Source organism: Peromyscus californicus, unplaced genomic scaffold (genome assembly GCF_007827085.1).
Source record: "Peromyscus californicus insignis strain IS unplaced genomic scaffold, ASM782708v3 Scaffold_14__1_contigs__length_90479793_seg_2, whole genome shotgun sequence".
NCBI classification, from domain to species: Eukaryota; Metazoa; Chordata; class Mammalia; order Rodentia; family Cricetidae; genus Peromyscus; species Peromyscus californicus.
Window position 1 is genome coordinate 6,659,653 of NW_026294436.1, and position 15,382 is coordinate 6,675,034.

At 49.4% G+C, this 15,382-nt stretch overlaps 1 protein-coding gene across 3 annotated transcripts in view; it reads right to left on the reverse strand.

Annotated features, from left to right (window-relative positions):
* Nucleotides 1-1,583: 1,583 nt before the first annotated feature.
* The window catches only part of Ralb (RAS like proto-oncogene B), a 43,014-nt gene continuing 29,215 nt past the window's right edge, over nt 1,584-15,382 (reverse strand). For all 3 annotated transcript variants that reach the window (XM_052736730.1, XM_052736732.1, XM_052736731.1), the window contains exons 3-5: nt 10,653-10,861; nt 7,413-7,590; nt 1,584-3,102 (exon numbers count right to left, since the gene is read on the reverse strand). In XM_052736730.1, the coding sequence (XP_052592690.1) occupies nt 2,983-3,102; nt 7,413-7,590; nt 10,653-10,861 (507 nt within the window). In that variant the 3' untranslated portion in view covers nt 1,584-2,982. The remainder of the gene's footprint in view (nt 3,103-7,412; nt 7,591-10,652; nt 10,862-15,382) is intronic.

Consider the following 15,382-nt stretch of genomic DNA (forward strand, 5'->3'; position numbering starts at 1 on the left):
TATAACCCACATACATGCACAAAATAAAACCCGAAATACTCACTAATGTGTGCATGCCCGTGACTGCAACAGAGGGTAACTTCAGGGATATCTGTTCTTCCTTCCACACGGGCTCCAGGGGCAGAGTTCAGGTCGTCGGGCTTGTGTGGCAAATGCTGGTTACACACGCTAAGCGTCTACGGTGCGTATCAGAGTGCAGCTCCTAGATCAGCACAGGAACTGTGTATTTCAGTGATCATCGTTTCCCTCGAATTTATTCATTTAACACTTATTTCCTTTTATTAGTGTGTGTGTGTGTGTGTGTGTGTGTGTGTGTGTGTGTGTGTGTGTGAGCACATGCACACCACAGCACACGTGTAGAGGGTCAGAGGGCAACTTTCAGTTCTGTTCTTCATGCCTGTGGATCTCGGAGTCTGAACCCAGGTTGTCGGTTTGGCGACAGTCTCCTTTACTCAGTGAGCCATCTTGCCAGCCCGGATTAAATTTGGTTTTGGCCAATGAGATGGTTTGGTATGTAACAGTGCTTGCCAAAGAAGCCTAATGGCCCAAGTTTGACCCCAGAACCTGTGTACAGGTGGAAGGAGAGAACCGACTCCACAAACTGTCTGCCCTTTGACCTCCCTGCACACACTGTGGCGCTGGTGCCCACACATACCTATCACGTACACACAGACACACACATGAAATAAATCTACATACCACAATTTATCTAGCTTAATAAGTACATTTCCATCAGTGAAACCAAGATGGATTCATCTACTAGGCAGTGTAATTACCTTGATGCTTTACATGTGTATGAATAGTACATGTATGTGGCATGTGTGTGCAACTATGTTCACAAGAACAGAGACCAGAGGAAGAAGGATGTCTCGGGCTCTGTCATCCTCCACCTCATCCCTTTGAGACAGGATCTCCACTGGACCAGGGGATGGCTAGTAACCATCAGCAAGCCCCAGCCATCCTCCTGTCTCCACTCCCACAGCACTGTGGTTACAGACCTGGCTTTTTCTATCTGTGTGGGGATTCAAACCCACGTCATGCTTTCATAGCATGTACTTTTAATTTTTAAAAATGATTTATTCTCACTTTATGTGCACTGGTATCTTGCCTACATGTAGGTCTGTGTGAAAGTGTCAGATCCCTTGGAACTGGAGTTACAGGCAGTTGTGAGCTGCCACGTGGGTGCTGGGAATTGAACCCGGGTCCTCTGGAAGAGCAGCCAGTGCTCTTAACTGCTGAGCCATCTCTCCAGCCCCTTAGCATGGCTCTTACTCACTGAGCCCCCTCTCTAGCCTCACGTGCATGTTTTTTATGTCAGCAAAATCTTTAACTGATGGGGCTGTTAGCACTCGAGTGTAATCATCTTCAAGGCTTTATATTTTAAGGAGGATGGAGATGTCTCCCAAAGGAGAGATGAAGTTACAGTTATTGCTTATGTTTACGGTTGTGTTTCCCAGCCCGTGGGATTCACTGAAGTAATGCTTGTCTGATACCGTAGCACAATAACGACTACCCGCTAATTCCTCTCCATGAGCATTCCGTGTGGCGGCGGCACCCAGGCAAAGGGGCAAAATCCTGAAAAGTGTATTTTGCATTTTTTTTTTTTATTTAAAAAAGCCCATGATTCTTTGGAAGTGACACAAGATCGGTTTCCAGGGATCAGACCTTCATTCCCACAACATCTGAAAATCACCCAGGCGAAGGGCTCCTGCTCTCCCCACCCAGATTCACGTTCGGCACCTAAACATGAAATGTTCACTTCTGAAAGACGGGAGGAGTGTGTGTGCTCAGTGGCAGCCTGCTGTCCAGTGTCCCCTTCCAGATAACCAGGGAGTGGGCTCCAGCCTGTGGACCTGGCTCATCTCAGTGCCATCAGAACCAGCTGCTGGGAGCTGCAGGTGAAGGCCTTCCCCTACTTGTGAATTGGGAGTTACCCAGTGGGTGTCCGGAAAGGGAGCAGACGGGCCAGGGCTGGCACTCGCTTTATGTTCTGGGACATAATTCGAACTGGTCACATTTTTCAAAAGAAAGAAAAAGAACAGAATAATAGGACTGCCTGTTCCCTGCTGGCGGAGCGGAGTGGAACCCAGGGATAAGGCTGGTGTGGGAGGGGAACGGAAGATATGAACACGACCCAGTCAGAAAAAGCAAGCCCGCTATGAGGACAGGCCTACATCCCCCCAAAGAAAGTTCCCTCACTACACAGGGTGCTGAGGAGAGAAAGCCCACGGCCAGCACCTGGCTGGCATTTAAATACAAAGAGAACAACACCCCACTTTCCCTTCAAACGCCAGGAAGCTTGATTCAGCCTATCTGGCCCAAGTGATGTTCATCTTTCTAATTCTGCTTCCAAGCCACCGAAGTTTATCTTTACAAAAAAAAAAAAAAAGAAAGAAAGAAAGAAAAGAATCCTTTTGTTTTTTCAGTATTACCAGAGCTTAGATTTTTCTGTGTACTTCTAAACTGATAAGAACTGACAAAGGGTCTTACCAGAGACCCTTTTCTAAAACCTAAGAAAATAAGACATAAATTTTTTTCTTTTAGAGACAGGCTCTTGCTAAGTAGCCCAGGCTGGCCTTGAACTCAGGCTACCCTCCCTGCCTTACACCATGCCCAGCTAAAATGAGGCATTTTCATTTTCAAACAAAAGATGGTCGCGTCCTAAAACTAGGGAGAATGAGATACTGTGGCAATACTTCCTCTTGGCATCCCAACTCAGCTGTCTGGGATCTCCAGGTCCCAGAGCTGGTGGCTGTCATGGTTGGGGTGTGTGTGTGGGGGGGGGGATTCTCAAAGCTCCTGCCGAAGTCAGCAGATCTACCACACAAAGGTGACTTCTGCCAGCCACTGATACACAGACGTCTGTCCCATTAAAGAAGTGACGGTGAATGCAGCTGTGGAGAGCGAAGCCAGGCTGGAGTCGCCTCTGGCCTCATGCTCCGCAGCTCCGGCTCTGCGCTCCGTCGTTGGCCGGCTCACGGCTCACAGCAAGCAGCATCGCTCTCTGAAACTCTTCTTACTCTTGCTGCTCTTCCTGCCGTTCTTGTCCTTGTTTTCCGACATCTTCTTTGCTCGGATTTCTCTCATCAGATCAAAGAAGACCTGGCGGGGGAGGGGAGAAAGGGAGAAGGAGTAGAGGAGCAGCTCAGTGCACTTGGATCTTATGGCATAAAGCTCAAGTGTGCATTCATTCATTCATCATTCATTCATTTGAGGTAGAGGCTCCTGTAGCCCAAGCTGGCCTCCAATTGACTGTGCGTGGCCAGGAGCCCCTGGTCCTCCCTGGGTTGGGTCACATGGCACTGGCGATGGAACCCCAGGACAACTGAGTCCATCCCCAGTCCCCAAGCTTACTTCTATGAGCCCGGCCCAATTAAAAACAAAGTATCAACAATAAATAAATAAACAAAGCAGCTTTAGTGAAACAGCCCTCCTTCTCCCAAGGGCAGTGGGCACCTGTGCGTCTACACTTCCCATTTCCAGAAAAGCTAATGGGCAGGCGAGGTGGCTCATGGGGTAGAGCCCCTTGCCATCCAGCCTGGTGACTTGGGTTCAATAGTTGAGACACTCATGGTGACGGAAGGTCCTGGCTCCCACAAGTTGTCCTCTGACCTCCACACATATGACTGTATGAATATGTACACACATGCACACCCACACACACACCACATATGTGCACACACACCACACATATGCACACATCCACACACACCATACACACCACACACACACACACACACACACACACCATACACACCACACACACACACACACACACACCACACACACACACACCACACATATGCACACATCCACACACACCATACACATTGACACACACACACACACACACACACCACATATGTGCACACACACCACACATATGACTGTATGAATATGTACACACATGCACACCCCCCCACACACACACCACATATGTGCACACACACCACACATATGCACACATCCACACACACCATACACACCACACACACACACACCACACATATGCACACATCCACACACACCACACACATTCACACACACACACACACACACACACACACACACACACACACACACACATACACACACACACCACAAAGGAACAAAAAAAAGAAAAGAAAAGGCAAGTGTCTGCTTTGCTCCCTGACACCTCATTTGACCACAAGGGCTAGGGTACCACTGCCAGTGATGGCCCCTGCCCAAACCCTACTTTCAAAGCCTGCAGAGGCGAATCTGGGAAAGCAAGGGATGGGAAGTAGGAAGGCAGGTTCCTGCGCTGGAAAGCTGTAGAGAAGAGGGAAAGAGAGGTCTTGTCCCAGCATTCCTCTTCACCTACACTCTGCCCCACACCTCCCTGCCCCCACCCCGCCCCTTCACCCCCAACCCCATTCCACTGCCAAGAGGAATTTTATCAAGAAAGACAAGCCACTGTATTATCTAGACAGGCGTTATCATTTGTCAGTGAGGTTTGGGTTTTGCCCTCTGCTACCAACAATTACCAAGGGGCTGATTACTCTCCAGCAGACAAAATATGTTGGCTGCAAAGACACACTGGAGATTTCCCACAGAAGCTGGAAGGGTGACAAGGAACACAGGCTTTTTTATCGCTCCCAGCTCTGAGATCTGATGCTCAGACACAGACCAAGGTGAAAATGGAGTCTGAGGGCTGGGGGTGTGGCTCAGCTGATGGAGCACCTGTCGAGCGTGAGCAAGACCCTGGGGAAGGATCCCCAGCACGGCGGTGCACACCTGTAATCCCAGCACTCAGGAGGCAGAGGCAGGGGGACCAGAAGTTCAAGGTCCTTCTCGGCTACAGAATGAGCTGGAGGCTAGCCTAGGGTAGATGAGACCCCATCATTTTTTTTTTAAATAAAGAAAATTTAAAAAAACAAACAAATAAGAAAGAAAAATACAAGTCATGTGTGATGCCACAGATCTGGAAAGGTTCAAAATTCAGAGTCATCCTGGACTATATAACAAATTTGAGGCCAGCCTGGGCTGCTTCAAAAACAAAGCAGGGCAACCCAGCTCTTCTGGTGTGGCACACCACATGAGCTTACCCCGAGCCCCAGGCACAGGGAAGGGAATCCCAAGTGCCTCAGGCTGACCTCTACACCCCTGTTGCCAGCCACAGCCATAGGTCAAAAGTGATGGACTTGTTTCATCCTGTGCTAAAAGGCAGGGGAGATGTGTGGGTGCATTCCACTGAAAATGGTACCCACATTGTTCCTGGGCTGAGCTGAAAGTGTTTACCCAAGAAAACAGTACTGCCCACCTGTTAAAAGTTCCCGCTGGGTCTTGCCTGGCAGGTGAGAGTTTGTCCAGGGAGAGGAGGGGAGATAATGATGTGTAACACCCCCGACCACAAGATACCCCAGAGATTCATCGAGTCCCATCCCCTCAAAGGCAGCATCAGCATTTTCATGTTGAGAAAGTCTCTGCTTTGTTTTGTTGTTGTTCTTTAGACAAGGTCTCCTTATGTGGACCAGGCTGGACTTGAACTCACAGAGATCTACCTGCTTCTGCCTTCTGAGAACTGGGATCAAAGGCCTGTGCTACCATCATCAGACAGTCTTCTTGGGCTTTAAAAGATAAAAGGCGTGGGAGGCAGAGGCCAGCCAGGACTACACTGGGCGGCCACGTCTCAAACGTGTACCCACCTCCTCATCCAGAGAAGATGAAGGCTACCTGGATGCCCCAGTGTTTCCCCCAGCTAGGAACTGGCAGGAAGAGAAGAATGGAAGTCTGAGCACCACAGGATGAGAGTTCAGATGAGAATGTAAAGAAAACGCAGATGCTGGGGTGTGGCAGCTGGTAGAGTGCTATCTACCATACGCGGAGCTGGGTTCCACTGTGACACCCCATAAACCAAGTGTAACGCTCCACACCTGTAATTCTAGTACTTGTTACATGGAGTGGTTGGTCTGGACTAGATGAGACCCTATCTCTAGATAAATAGATAGATAGATAGATAGATAGATAGATAGATAGATAGATGATAGACAGACAGACAGACAGACAGAGATAGACCGACAGACAGACAGACAGAGAGGCCAGGGAGATGGCTCAGTGGGTAAGGTACTTGCTGCCAAGCCTAGCAATTGAGTTCAATTCCCTGGGACTCACATGATGAAAGGAGAGAGCCCATAGGTTGTCCTCTGACCTCCACATGTGTGCTGTGGCATGTGAGTTCAGAGCTGCACATATGTACCCCCCCATACACACACACAAAGAAACACATGTAATTTTAAAAATAAATAAATTAGCTAACTAAGACAACCAAAAAGCAGCTGATGATGGAACACAATCCACACTGTACCCCAGGCTATGGAGAGGTGTGTGGTCAACACTTGGCCCCTGCTTAAAGCTAAGCCCTCCTAATGGAGAGCACTCGGCCCTCCTGCAGAACTAGCTGGTCACACAGCCCTCCCTGGGAGGGCACAAAGCAAGAAGGAAGGACATCCCACAGCACTAGCCTGGGCTACGGTGCGAACTGAGAAGAGGCGACAGAGAGAGATCTGTGGCTAGGCTGGGTGCAGACACGGCCCTTCTGCCTGTCGTAACTCTGCACTGAATTCACAAGACCAGGATATGAAGTAAGAACCCACACCACAGCACGTGGAAAGAGAGAAAAGCTCAGCTGTGAGGTAACACCTTGAACTCTGATGTAAAAGGAAAACACAGGCTGGCACATGCTTGTGTGAAGCTCTGGGTTCTACTCCCAGCCCTGTCATCCCAGCAAAGGGGCGTGCACGGGGTGGAGGCTGGAAGACCGGAAGGTCAAGGTCCTCTTTAGCTACATATGGAGCTCTAGGCTAGCCTGGGTGAGACTTTGTCAGAAGGAAAAAAGAAAACCAGAAAACCAGAAAACGGCAGAGCACTGTGGTGACACACCCCAGCAAGGCCAGTGCCTGGAGATGGAGGCCGGCGGATCAGAACTGCAGGCTCACCCCAGCTACATCACCAAGCTGGAGGCCAGACCCAGGCATTATGGGACCCTGTCAAAAAGGAAAAAGAGGAGGAGGAGGAGGAGGAGGCAGAGGAGAAGAAGGAGGAGGAGGAGTGGTGGCGGTGGCAGTGGCAGCTGGAGAGGTGGCTCAGTGGTCAACAACACGACCACTCCTGCAGGACCTGAACTCAGTTCCCAGTACCCACGTCAGACAGTTCACAACCACCTGCAACTTCAGTTCCAGGGCCCTCTGTGATCTCTTCTGGCCTCACTGGGTACCTACACTCTCTCTCTCTCTCTCTCTCTCTCTCTCTCTCTCTCTCTCTCTCTCTCTCTCTCTCTCACACACACACACACACACACACACTTAAAATAAAATTAGAACCAAGCGAGTGAGATCGCTGGGTCTTGAGACAGCAAAAGCCAGTTTCCAAGAAACCTCCAGAACTCGTGCTACCTTATCCACGTTGGCACGGGTCTTTGCTGAGGTCTCCACGTACTGCACACCCCACTCTTCCGCTTTGCCCCGGGCCTCATCCACGGGCACCTGCCTCCGCTCCTCCAGGTCAGACTTGTTGCCCACGACCAATAGTGGGATTTTATCTTCCTCGGCCTTAACTCGGAGGATCTGTTCCCTATGGGTGAGACATCAAGAACAGTGTGTTTAAGAAAAGCTAAAGAGGAGCCAGTGGACGGCTCAGCAGATAGACCGGTGCTTGCTTCCCAGGATGGCTTGAGCTTGACCCACGAGGTGAGTGGTGAACGACTCCTGGAAGTTATCCGCCAACCTCCACACCACGGATGTGTGACAACCTCCACACCACGGATGTGTGACAACCTCCACACCACGGATGTGTGACAACCTCCACACCACGGATGTGTGACAACCTCCACACCACGGATGTGTGACAACCTCCACACCACGGATGTGTGACAACCTCCACACCACGGATGTGTGACAACCTCCACACCACGGATGTGTGACAACCTCCACACCACGGATGTGTGACAACCTCCACACCATGGCATGTGTGACAACCTCCACACTATGGATGTGTGACAACCTCCACACCATGGATGTGTGACAACCTCCACACCACGGATGTGTGACAACCTCCACACCACGGATGTGTGACAACCTCCACACCATGAATGTGTGACAACCTCCACACCGCATGTGTGACAACCTCCACACCATGGATGTGTGACAACCTCCACACCACGGATGTGTGACAACCTCCACACCATGGCATGTGTGACAACCTCCACACCATGGATGTGTGACAACCTCCACACCATGGATGTGTGACAACCTCCACACCATGGATGTGTGACAACCTCCACACCATGGATGTGTGACAACCTCCACACCGTATGTGTGACAACCTCCACACCATGGATGTGTGACAACCTCCACACCATGGATGTGTGACAACCTCCACACCGCATGTGTGACAACCTCCACACCATGGATGTGTGACAACCTCCACACCATGGATGTGTGACAACCTCCACACCATGGCATGTGTGACAGTGCCCATACACAAACACACAAATAAAGTGGCTTTAGTTTTGTTTTGTTTTAAAGCTAGCATAAGCATAAGAACTCAGCTTTACACATAGCTGGTAGTGTGCCTTGGTGTTTACAAGCATATCTAAAAAGCCTGGCTAAGGAACAAGAGAAATCGCTCCATTTGGGGAGTATTTTAAAATGAGTCTCTACTGGCACGGGCTTTCCTAGGCTAGCCCTCAGCTTCCCCCCACCATGATCATCTGGTCTCTCTCCACCTGCAGACTTCTCTATCCCACACTCCTACAAAAGAGATGTCCACACAGGAGGCCAGGAGTCTGCATCCCAACAGGGTTTCCAATTTATGGGGAAAAAGAAAAAGGTGGAGAGGGAGAGGAGAAGGAAGGGAGGGGACCCTCTGGGAATCTCAGGAATGAAGACAAATTAAAAGGGGCTGGAGATGTGGCCCAAGGCAGGGTGCTTGCCTTGCAGGCACAGAGCCCCAGGTTCCATCTCCAGCACTCTCTAGATGGGGCATGGTGGTACATGCCTGTAATCCCAGGACTCAGTAGAACCAGAAGTCTCAGGGTCATCTTGGCTACATAGTAAGTTTAAGGCTAACCTGGGCTACATGAGACGTTGCCTTAAAAAAAAAAAAAAAAGGCAAAACAAAAAACCCAGGGTCTGAGAGATGGTTCAGTGGTTAAGAGCAACCTGGTTTGCTTCCCAGCACCCACATGGTAGCTCACAACTGTTTGAAACTCCAGTTCCAGGGTTCTGATGCCCTCTTCTGGATTCTGCAGGCTCTGCGTGTACATGCTGCACAGACATATGTGCAGGCAAAACACCCATGCACATAAAACAAATAAAACAAAAACCTCATCAAACTCAAAGCAACAGCTCACAAAAATGCTTAATAATTCTAATATAGGAATTGGAGAGTAAAAAGGCAGTGTGCACATGTACTCTGTTTTATCCTCAATGGCCTCAAAATCAGACTGTGAAGAGGACACAGTTGTGATCACAAGAGTACTATCCACATGGAAACTTCCTGATAAGATAAAGAAATCTACAAACAGAGGCAACTGTTCACGCTGAGACCTCTCTGTCCATCAGTCTCCTCCATATACACACCACAGTTGCAGAAAACCAGACCTTCAGCTCTATGGAGGTCTGAGACCACAAGCACTAGAGGTCCTACCTTATCATCTGCCTGCTCTACTAGACTGGCTGAGTTCAGCCCCTGACGCCTCCCCGGCTCACCAGGGCCACCCTCAAACTCGTGGGAAACGTTTAGCTGACTCTCTTTACCTTTGGTGAATCATCTGGTTTTGTATCAAGAAAGAACTTGTTGAAGCATGGTCTGGGAGCTATGGCAATGACTCAGAGAGAAGGGGGCTTGGCACCGAGCCTGAATGCCCGAGTTCGATCCCTGGAACCCACCCACATGGTAAGAGAGAACCCACTTCAGTCTTCTCCTGACCTCCACACACTCCCTGTAGCACAAATACACACGTCTGTGCTCCCCATACTCTCACACACTCACACAGTGGTTGGAGACGATGGCTCAGTAGTCAAGAGCACTGACTGCCCTTCTAGAGGACCCAGGTTCAATTCCCAGCACCCACATGGTGGCTCACAACCTTCTGTAACTTCAGTCCCAGGGGATCCAATGTCCTCTTCTGGCTTCCACAGGCATCAGGCATGGATGTGGTACACAGATAAATACACATGCAGCTAAACCCCCATACACATAAAATAAATAAAAATAAAAGTAAGCTGGGTGTGGTGGCACACACCTTTAATCCTAGCACTCTGGAGGCAGAGGCAAACAGATCTCTGAGTTCAAGGCCAGCCAGGTCTACACAGAGGCTGTCTTGAAAAACCTAGATAAATAAATAAATAAATAAATAGATAGATAGATAGATAGATAGATAGATAGATAATAAATAAATGAATCAATCAATCAATCAATCTTTTAAAAAAGATATCTTCAGAAATCCTAAAACATGGATGCACAAAGAGATGGACGCAATGGTGGATCAAAGTGTACCAAGATTCAGAAAACCCTGTGGCTGAGTTCTTCCTCATCATGGGCCCAACATCTCCACTCTGCTCAACCCCAGATCCCTCGAAGCCTCGGCCCTCCTGGCAGGGAGTCAAGGACCCAGCTCTGCTCAAACACACCTGAACTCGGCTGTGGCAGTGAAGGACTCGTGCTCAGTGATGGAGAACACAAGCAGGAAGCCCTCCCCGCTTCGGAAGTAATTGTCTCGGATGGCTGCATAGTCCTCCTGGCCGGCTGTGTCCAGAATGTCTATCTGGACCTCTTCTCCGTCGAGGACCACCTTCTTCCTGTAACTGTCGGCTTTGGTGGGTTCATAGTCTTCTACAAACTGGAAAAAACAGAATTAAGGAGTATAGCAGGCCCCTGATTCTACATCTGAATGCTTTAAGATCAGCTTTGCACTGGCTGAGAGCCTGGAGTCACTGCATCCTGGAGGAGACACTGAAGAATACAAACCTTCCTTCCTTCCTTCCTTCCTTCCTTCCTTCCTTCCTTCCTTCCTTCCTTCCTTCCTCCCTCCCTCCCTCCCTCCCTTCTGAGACAAGGCCACACTATGTAGCTCAGGCTGGTCTTGAACTCCTGAGCCTTCCAAATGCTGGAACTACAGGCAACCCCTCCATGCTTGGCAACCCTCCCTTTCTTGATAGCTCTGGGTTCTTTTTTTTTTTCTTCTTTTAAGGCTTTCAACAGTAGAGGCAGGACAAACAAGGAAAAGGTCAGAGACGGGAGCCTGTACTCATAATGAACAGAAGTATAAAAATCATACCGAAGGAATTTGGCGAGAGGAACCAGAAGCTTAGAGTAAAACCAGCAGGGGGCTGGGAGATGGTTTAGTGGGTAAAGTGCTGACGAGCAAGCATGAGGACCTGAGTTCGATTCCCACATACTACATTTAAAAACAACAAAAAAAGTCAGAGGCTGGGGTGATGGCTCAGCAGTTACGAGTACATACTGCTCGCCTAGAGGACCCAAGTTCAGTTCCCAGCACCCTCGAGTGGCTCAGAATTGTCTGTAACTCCAGCTCCAGGGCTGTCCAATGCCTGCATGAGCACCCACACTCACATGCACATACCCACACAGTTACACACGGGCACACATAACTAAAAATAATAAAAATAAATCTTAAAAAAAAAAAAAGCAGACACGGGAGTAGTACATGCTTACAATCCCAGTGCCGGGATGTGAAGACAGGCGGACACCGGAGCCCACTGGCCAGCCAAGCCCAGCCTACTCAGTGAGCCCCAGGCAACGAGAGATCTTGTCTCAAAAAACATGGTGGGCCATGACTGGGGAACATTACCTGGAGGTGTTCTCTCACCTCCAGAGGCACATAAGCACCTACACACACATGCATGTTCACCCCCCCACACATGCATCTGCATACATGAACATGCACGTACACATGTAAATTATGAAATAAACAAATCCAGTCCAGCACTGAAAGTGGACCTGGTGAGGACCTTATTACCTTGAAGTAGAGAAGGCCTTTTTTAACTATGACTCAAAGTCCAGAAGCCATGTAAAAAGAAATTGATAAATTAGATTCCCAAGAATGAAGGACAAGGGAGGTTCAACAGAGCACGGCAAACGCAAGCGCTGACAGATGAGGACCACGGTGCAGAGCGCTCTCTCCTCCCAAACATCCTCGGGCCGGGGAGGCATCCCCATCCACAGAGGACCTCAGAACCACACAGATGGAGAGAGGCCCCCTCACTAGCTCAAAAGGAAGGGGGGAGAGGAGAGAGGGAGGGAGGGAGGGAGGGAAGGAAGAGAGCAGGAGGAAGGGAGACAGCTATTCTGAGACACAGGCTTAAGGGGAGACATTTTTGCTCTCTGTGGGACAGGGACAGGACCATCCCACAGGGAAGGATTTGTCAACATCCGGTAAAGTGAGTACTTTCTCCTCTGTTCCACCCGCCCCCCACACTGCTTCTAGGAATCTAATCTCAGAAATGCTGGCCCAAAACCACGGAAGTCACCGTGGACCAAGTGGCATCACAGAAGACGGTCTATTCAAATGCTCAGCAAAAGCGGGCGACACAGCAAAATGCTATACTACTGCAAAAAAGGAGACAGGAACTAGACACAGGCATGCAGAAAAACCTAGAACACAGCGCGTCCTGCAGAGGGTCACTGGGGAGAGTAGAGATCGTTATGTATGTACATAGGGATGTATCCACAAAAAGACAACGAATTCAAAAGCTGCTAAAAAGAAAGATAGAAGCAAATTAGCCTTCCTAAATGTTTATTTGGTAATGAAGACACACAGAAAAAGCTAACCAATTTATGAGACTTTAACAAACTGTGTGTGTGTATGTGTGTGCGCACTGCTACAGTACATTACAAATGTGGAGTGAGTGTGTGTGTGTGTGTGTGTGTGTGTGCACTGCTACAGTACATTACAAATGTAGAGTGTGTGTGTGCGTGTGTGCGCGCGTGTGTGCGTGTGTGTGCGTGTGTGCATGTGAGCACTGCTACAGTACATTACAAACGTGGAGTGTGTGTGTGTGTGTGTGTGCGCGCGTGTGTGTGTGTGTGTGTGAGCACTGCTACAGTACACTACAAACGTGGAGTGTGTGTGCATGTGTGTGCATGTGTGTGTGTGCACGTCTGTGTGTGTGTGCGTGTGTGCGTGTGTGTGTGTGTGTGTGTGTGTGTGTGTGTGAGAGCACTGCTGCAGTACATTACAAATGTGGAGGTCAGAGGACGAGCTCAGGCGTCAGTCTTCATCCGCACCTTGTTTTTGCGGCAGGGTCTCTCTTCCTTTCACTTGCCACTGTGCACATGCGGGGCTGGCTGGCCCAGGAGCTTCTGGAGTCTCCCATCTGCACCTCTGACCTTTCCACAGAAGTGCTGGAGTTACAGATGCTAGTGCAGCCAGTTTTCACACAGGCTCTAGGGTTCAAGCTTAGGTCCCCATGCTTGCAGGGTGATTCCCGACACGTGCACGGTGACTGCCCACGCTTGCATGGTGACTGCCCACGCTTGTAAGGTGACTGCCCACGCCTGCATAGTGACTGCCCACGCCTGCATGGTGACTGCCCATGCTTGCACAGTGATTGCCCACGCTTGCATGGTGACTGCCCACGCCTGCATGGTGACTGCCCACGCTTGTAAGGTGACTGCCCACGCCTGCATGGTGACTGCCCACTCTTGTAAGGTGACTGCCCACGCCTGCATGGTGACTGCCCATGCCTGCACGGTGACTGCCCATGCTTGCACAGTGATTGCCCACGCTTGCAGGGTGACTGCCCACGCTTGTAAGGTGACTGCCCATGCTTGTAAGGTGACTGCCCATGCTTGCACGGTGATTGCCCACGCCTGCATGGTGACTCCTGACACTTGCATGGTGATTCCCGACACGTGCATAGTGACTGCCTTACCCACTGAGCCGTCTCAGCCAGGCCCAGCACTCGAGAGCTGAGGCAGGAGGACTGCAAGCTTTGGGCCAGCCTGAGCAATCTAATGAGACTGTGCCTCAAAATACACCCCCACGATGCTCTTGCCAGCACCCTAACTGAACTCAGTGGGTCACACAAAACAGACATGAAAATAGATGGGAGACTTTCTAGGACTAAGACGTGAGAGCAGGAAGTGAGGTAAGAGACAGTGATGAGGAATGTATAATGTATAATAATGTATGATAAGAGACAGTGATAGGTAATGAATATGATCCAAACAGATTATGCACATATACGAAACTGTCAAGGAATAAATTTGAAATATGTTTTAAAAAACAAAAAATGAGGGATAGAAGCGGGCCGGTGGTGTTGAGCACCTTCAATCCCAGCACTTGGGAGGCAGGAGCAGGCGGATCTCTGAGAGGCCAGCCTGGTCTACAGAGTGAGTTCTAGGACAGCTAAGGCTACCCATAGAGAGCTTGTCTTAGAAAACCAAACTGAGGTCTGGAGAGATGGGTGAGTGACCAAGAGGACTTCCTGCTTTTGCAAATCTCTTCCAGGAGATGCGATGCCTGCATCTGACCTCCATGGTGGCCAGGCACACGGGCAAAATATTCAAATACATGAAATAAAACCACATTGACATAGATAAATTAATTTTAATTATTTTTTATTATATGCATGTGTGTCTGTGTGTGTGCGCGTGTGCACATGAGTGCTGGTGTCTGTAGAGGTCAGAAGGGATGTCAGATCCCCTTGAGCTGGAGCTGTGAATCACCATGAGGGGGCCGGGAATTGAACCCAAGTCCTCTGGAAGAGCAGCCAGTGCTCATAACTACGGAGCCATCTCTCCAGTCCCCCAAGTAAATAAATTAGCCAATTAACTAAAAATAAGAAGTTACAGATTTGAAAGTGGCTGGGCATATATACAGCTCAGTGTCACAGTGCTACCCTGGCATGTGTGAGGCCTTAGGTTTAACAACTAGTACCTCCCCATCCCCCCAAAAAAGAGAAGAAAAAACTGAAAAGAAGGAGACGACGGCCCAGCAGGAAAGATCACTCACTGCTCTTCCAGACGGTCTGAGTTTGGTTCCCAGCACCCACCCGAGGTGCCTGGCTCACCACCACCCGGAACTCCAGCTGCACGTCTGAAGCCTCTCTGGCTCTCAAAAGCATGTGCACTCACATCACATACCCAAATACATATACTTACCCGAACACAGATACACGTAAATGTCACATGCCCGAACACAGATACATGTAAATGTCACATACCCAAACACAGATACATGTCAATAAATAAATTGTTTTTTCACAAAAAGGAAAGAAAAATTAATAGCTAAGCAGATGAGAAGAACTGGAGAACACAAGAGAGGGTATAACTGGACTTCTTACGCAGTGCATGTAAAATGTAAGGACTAATTCAAAACAGAGCAATGATCTAGATA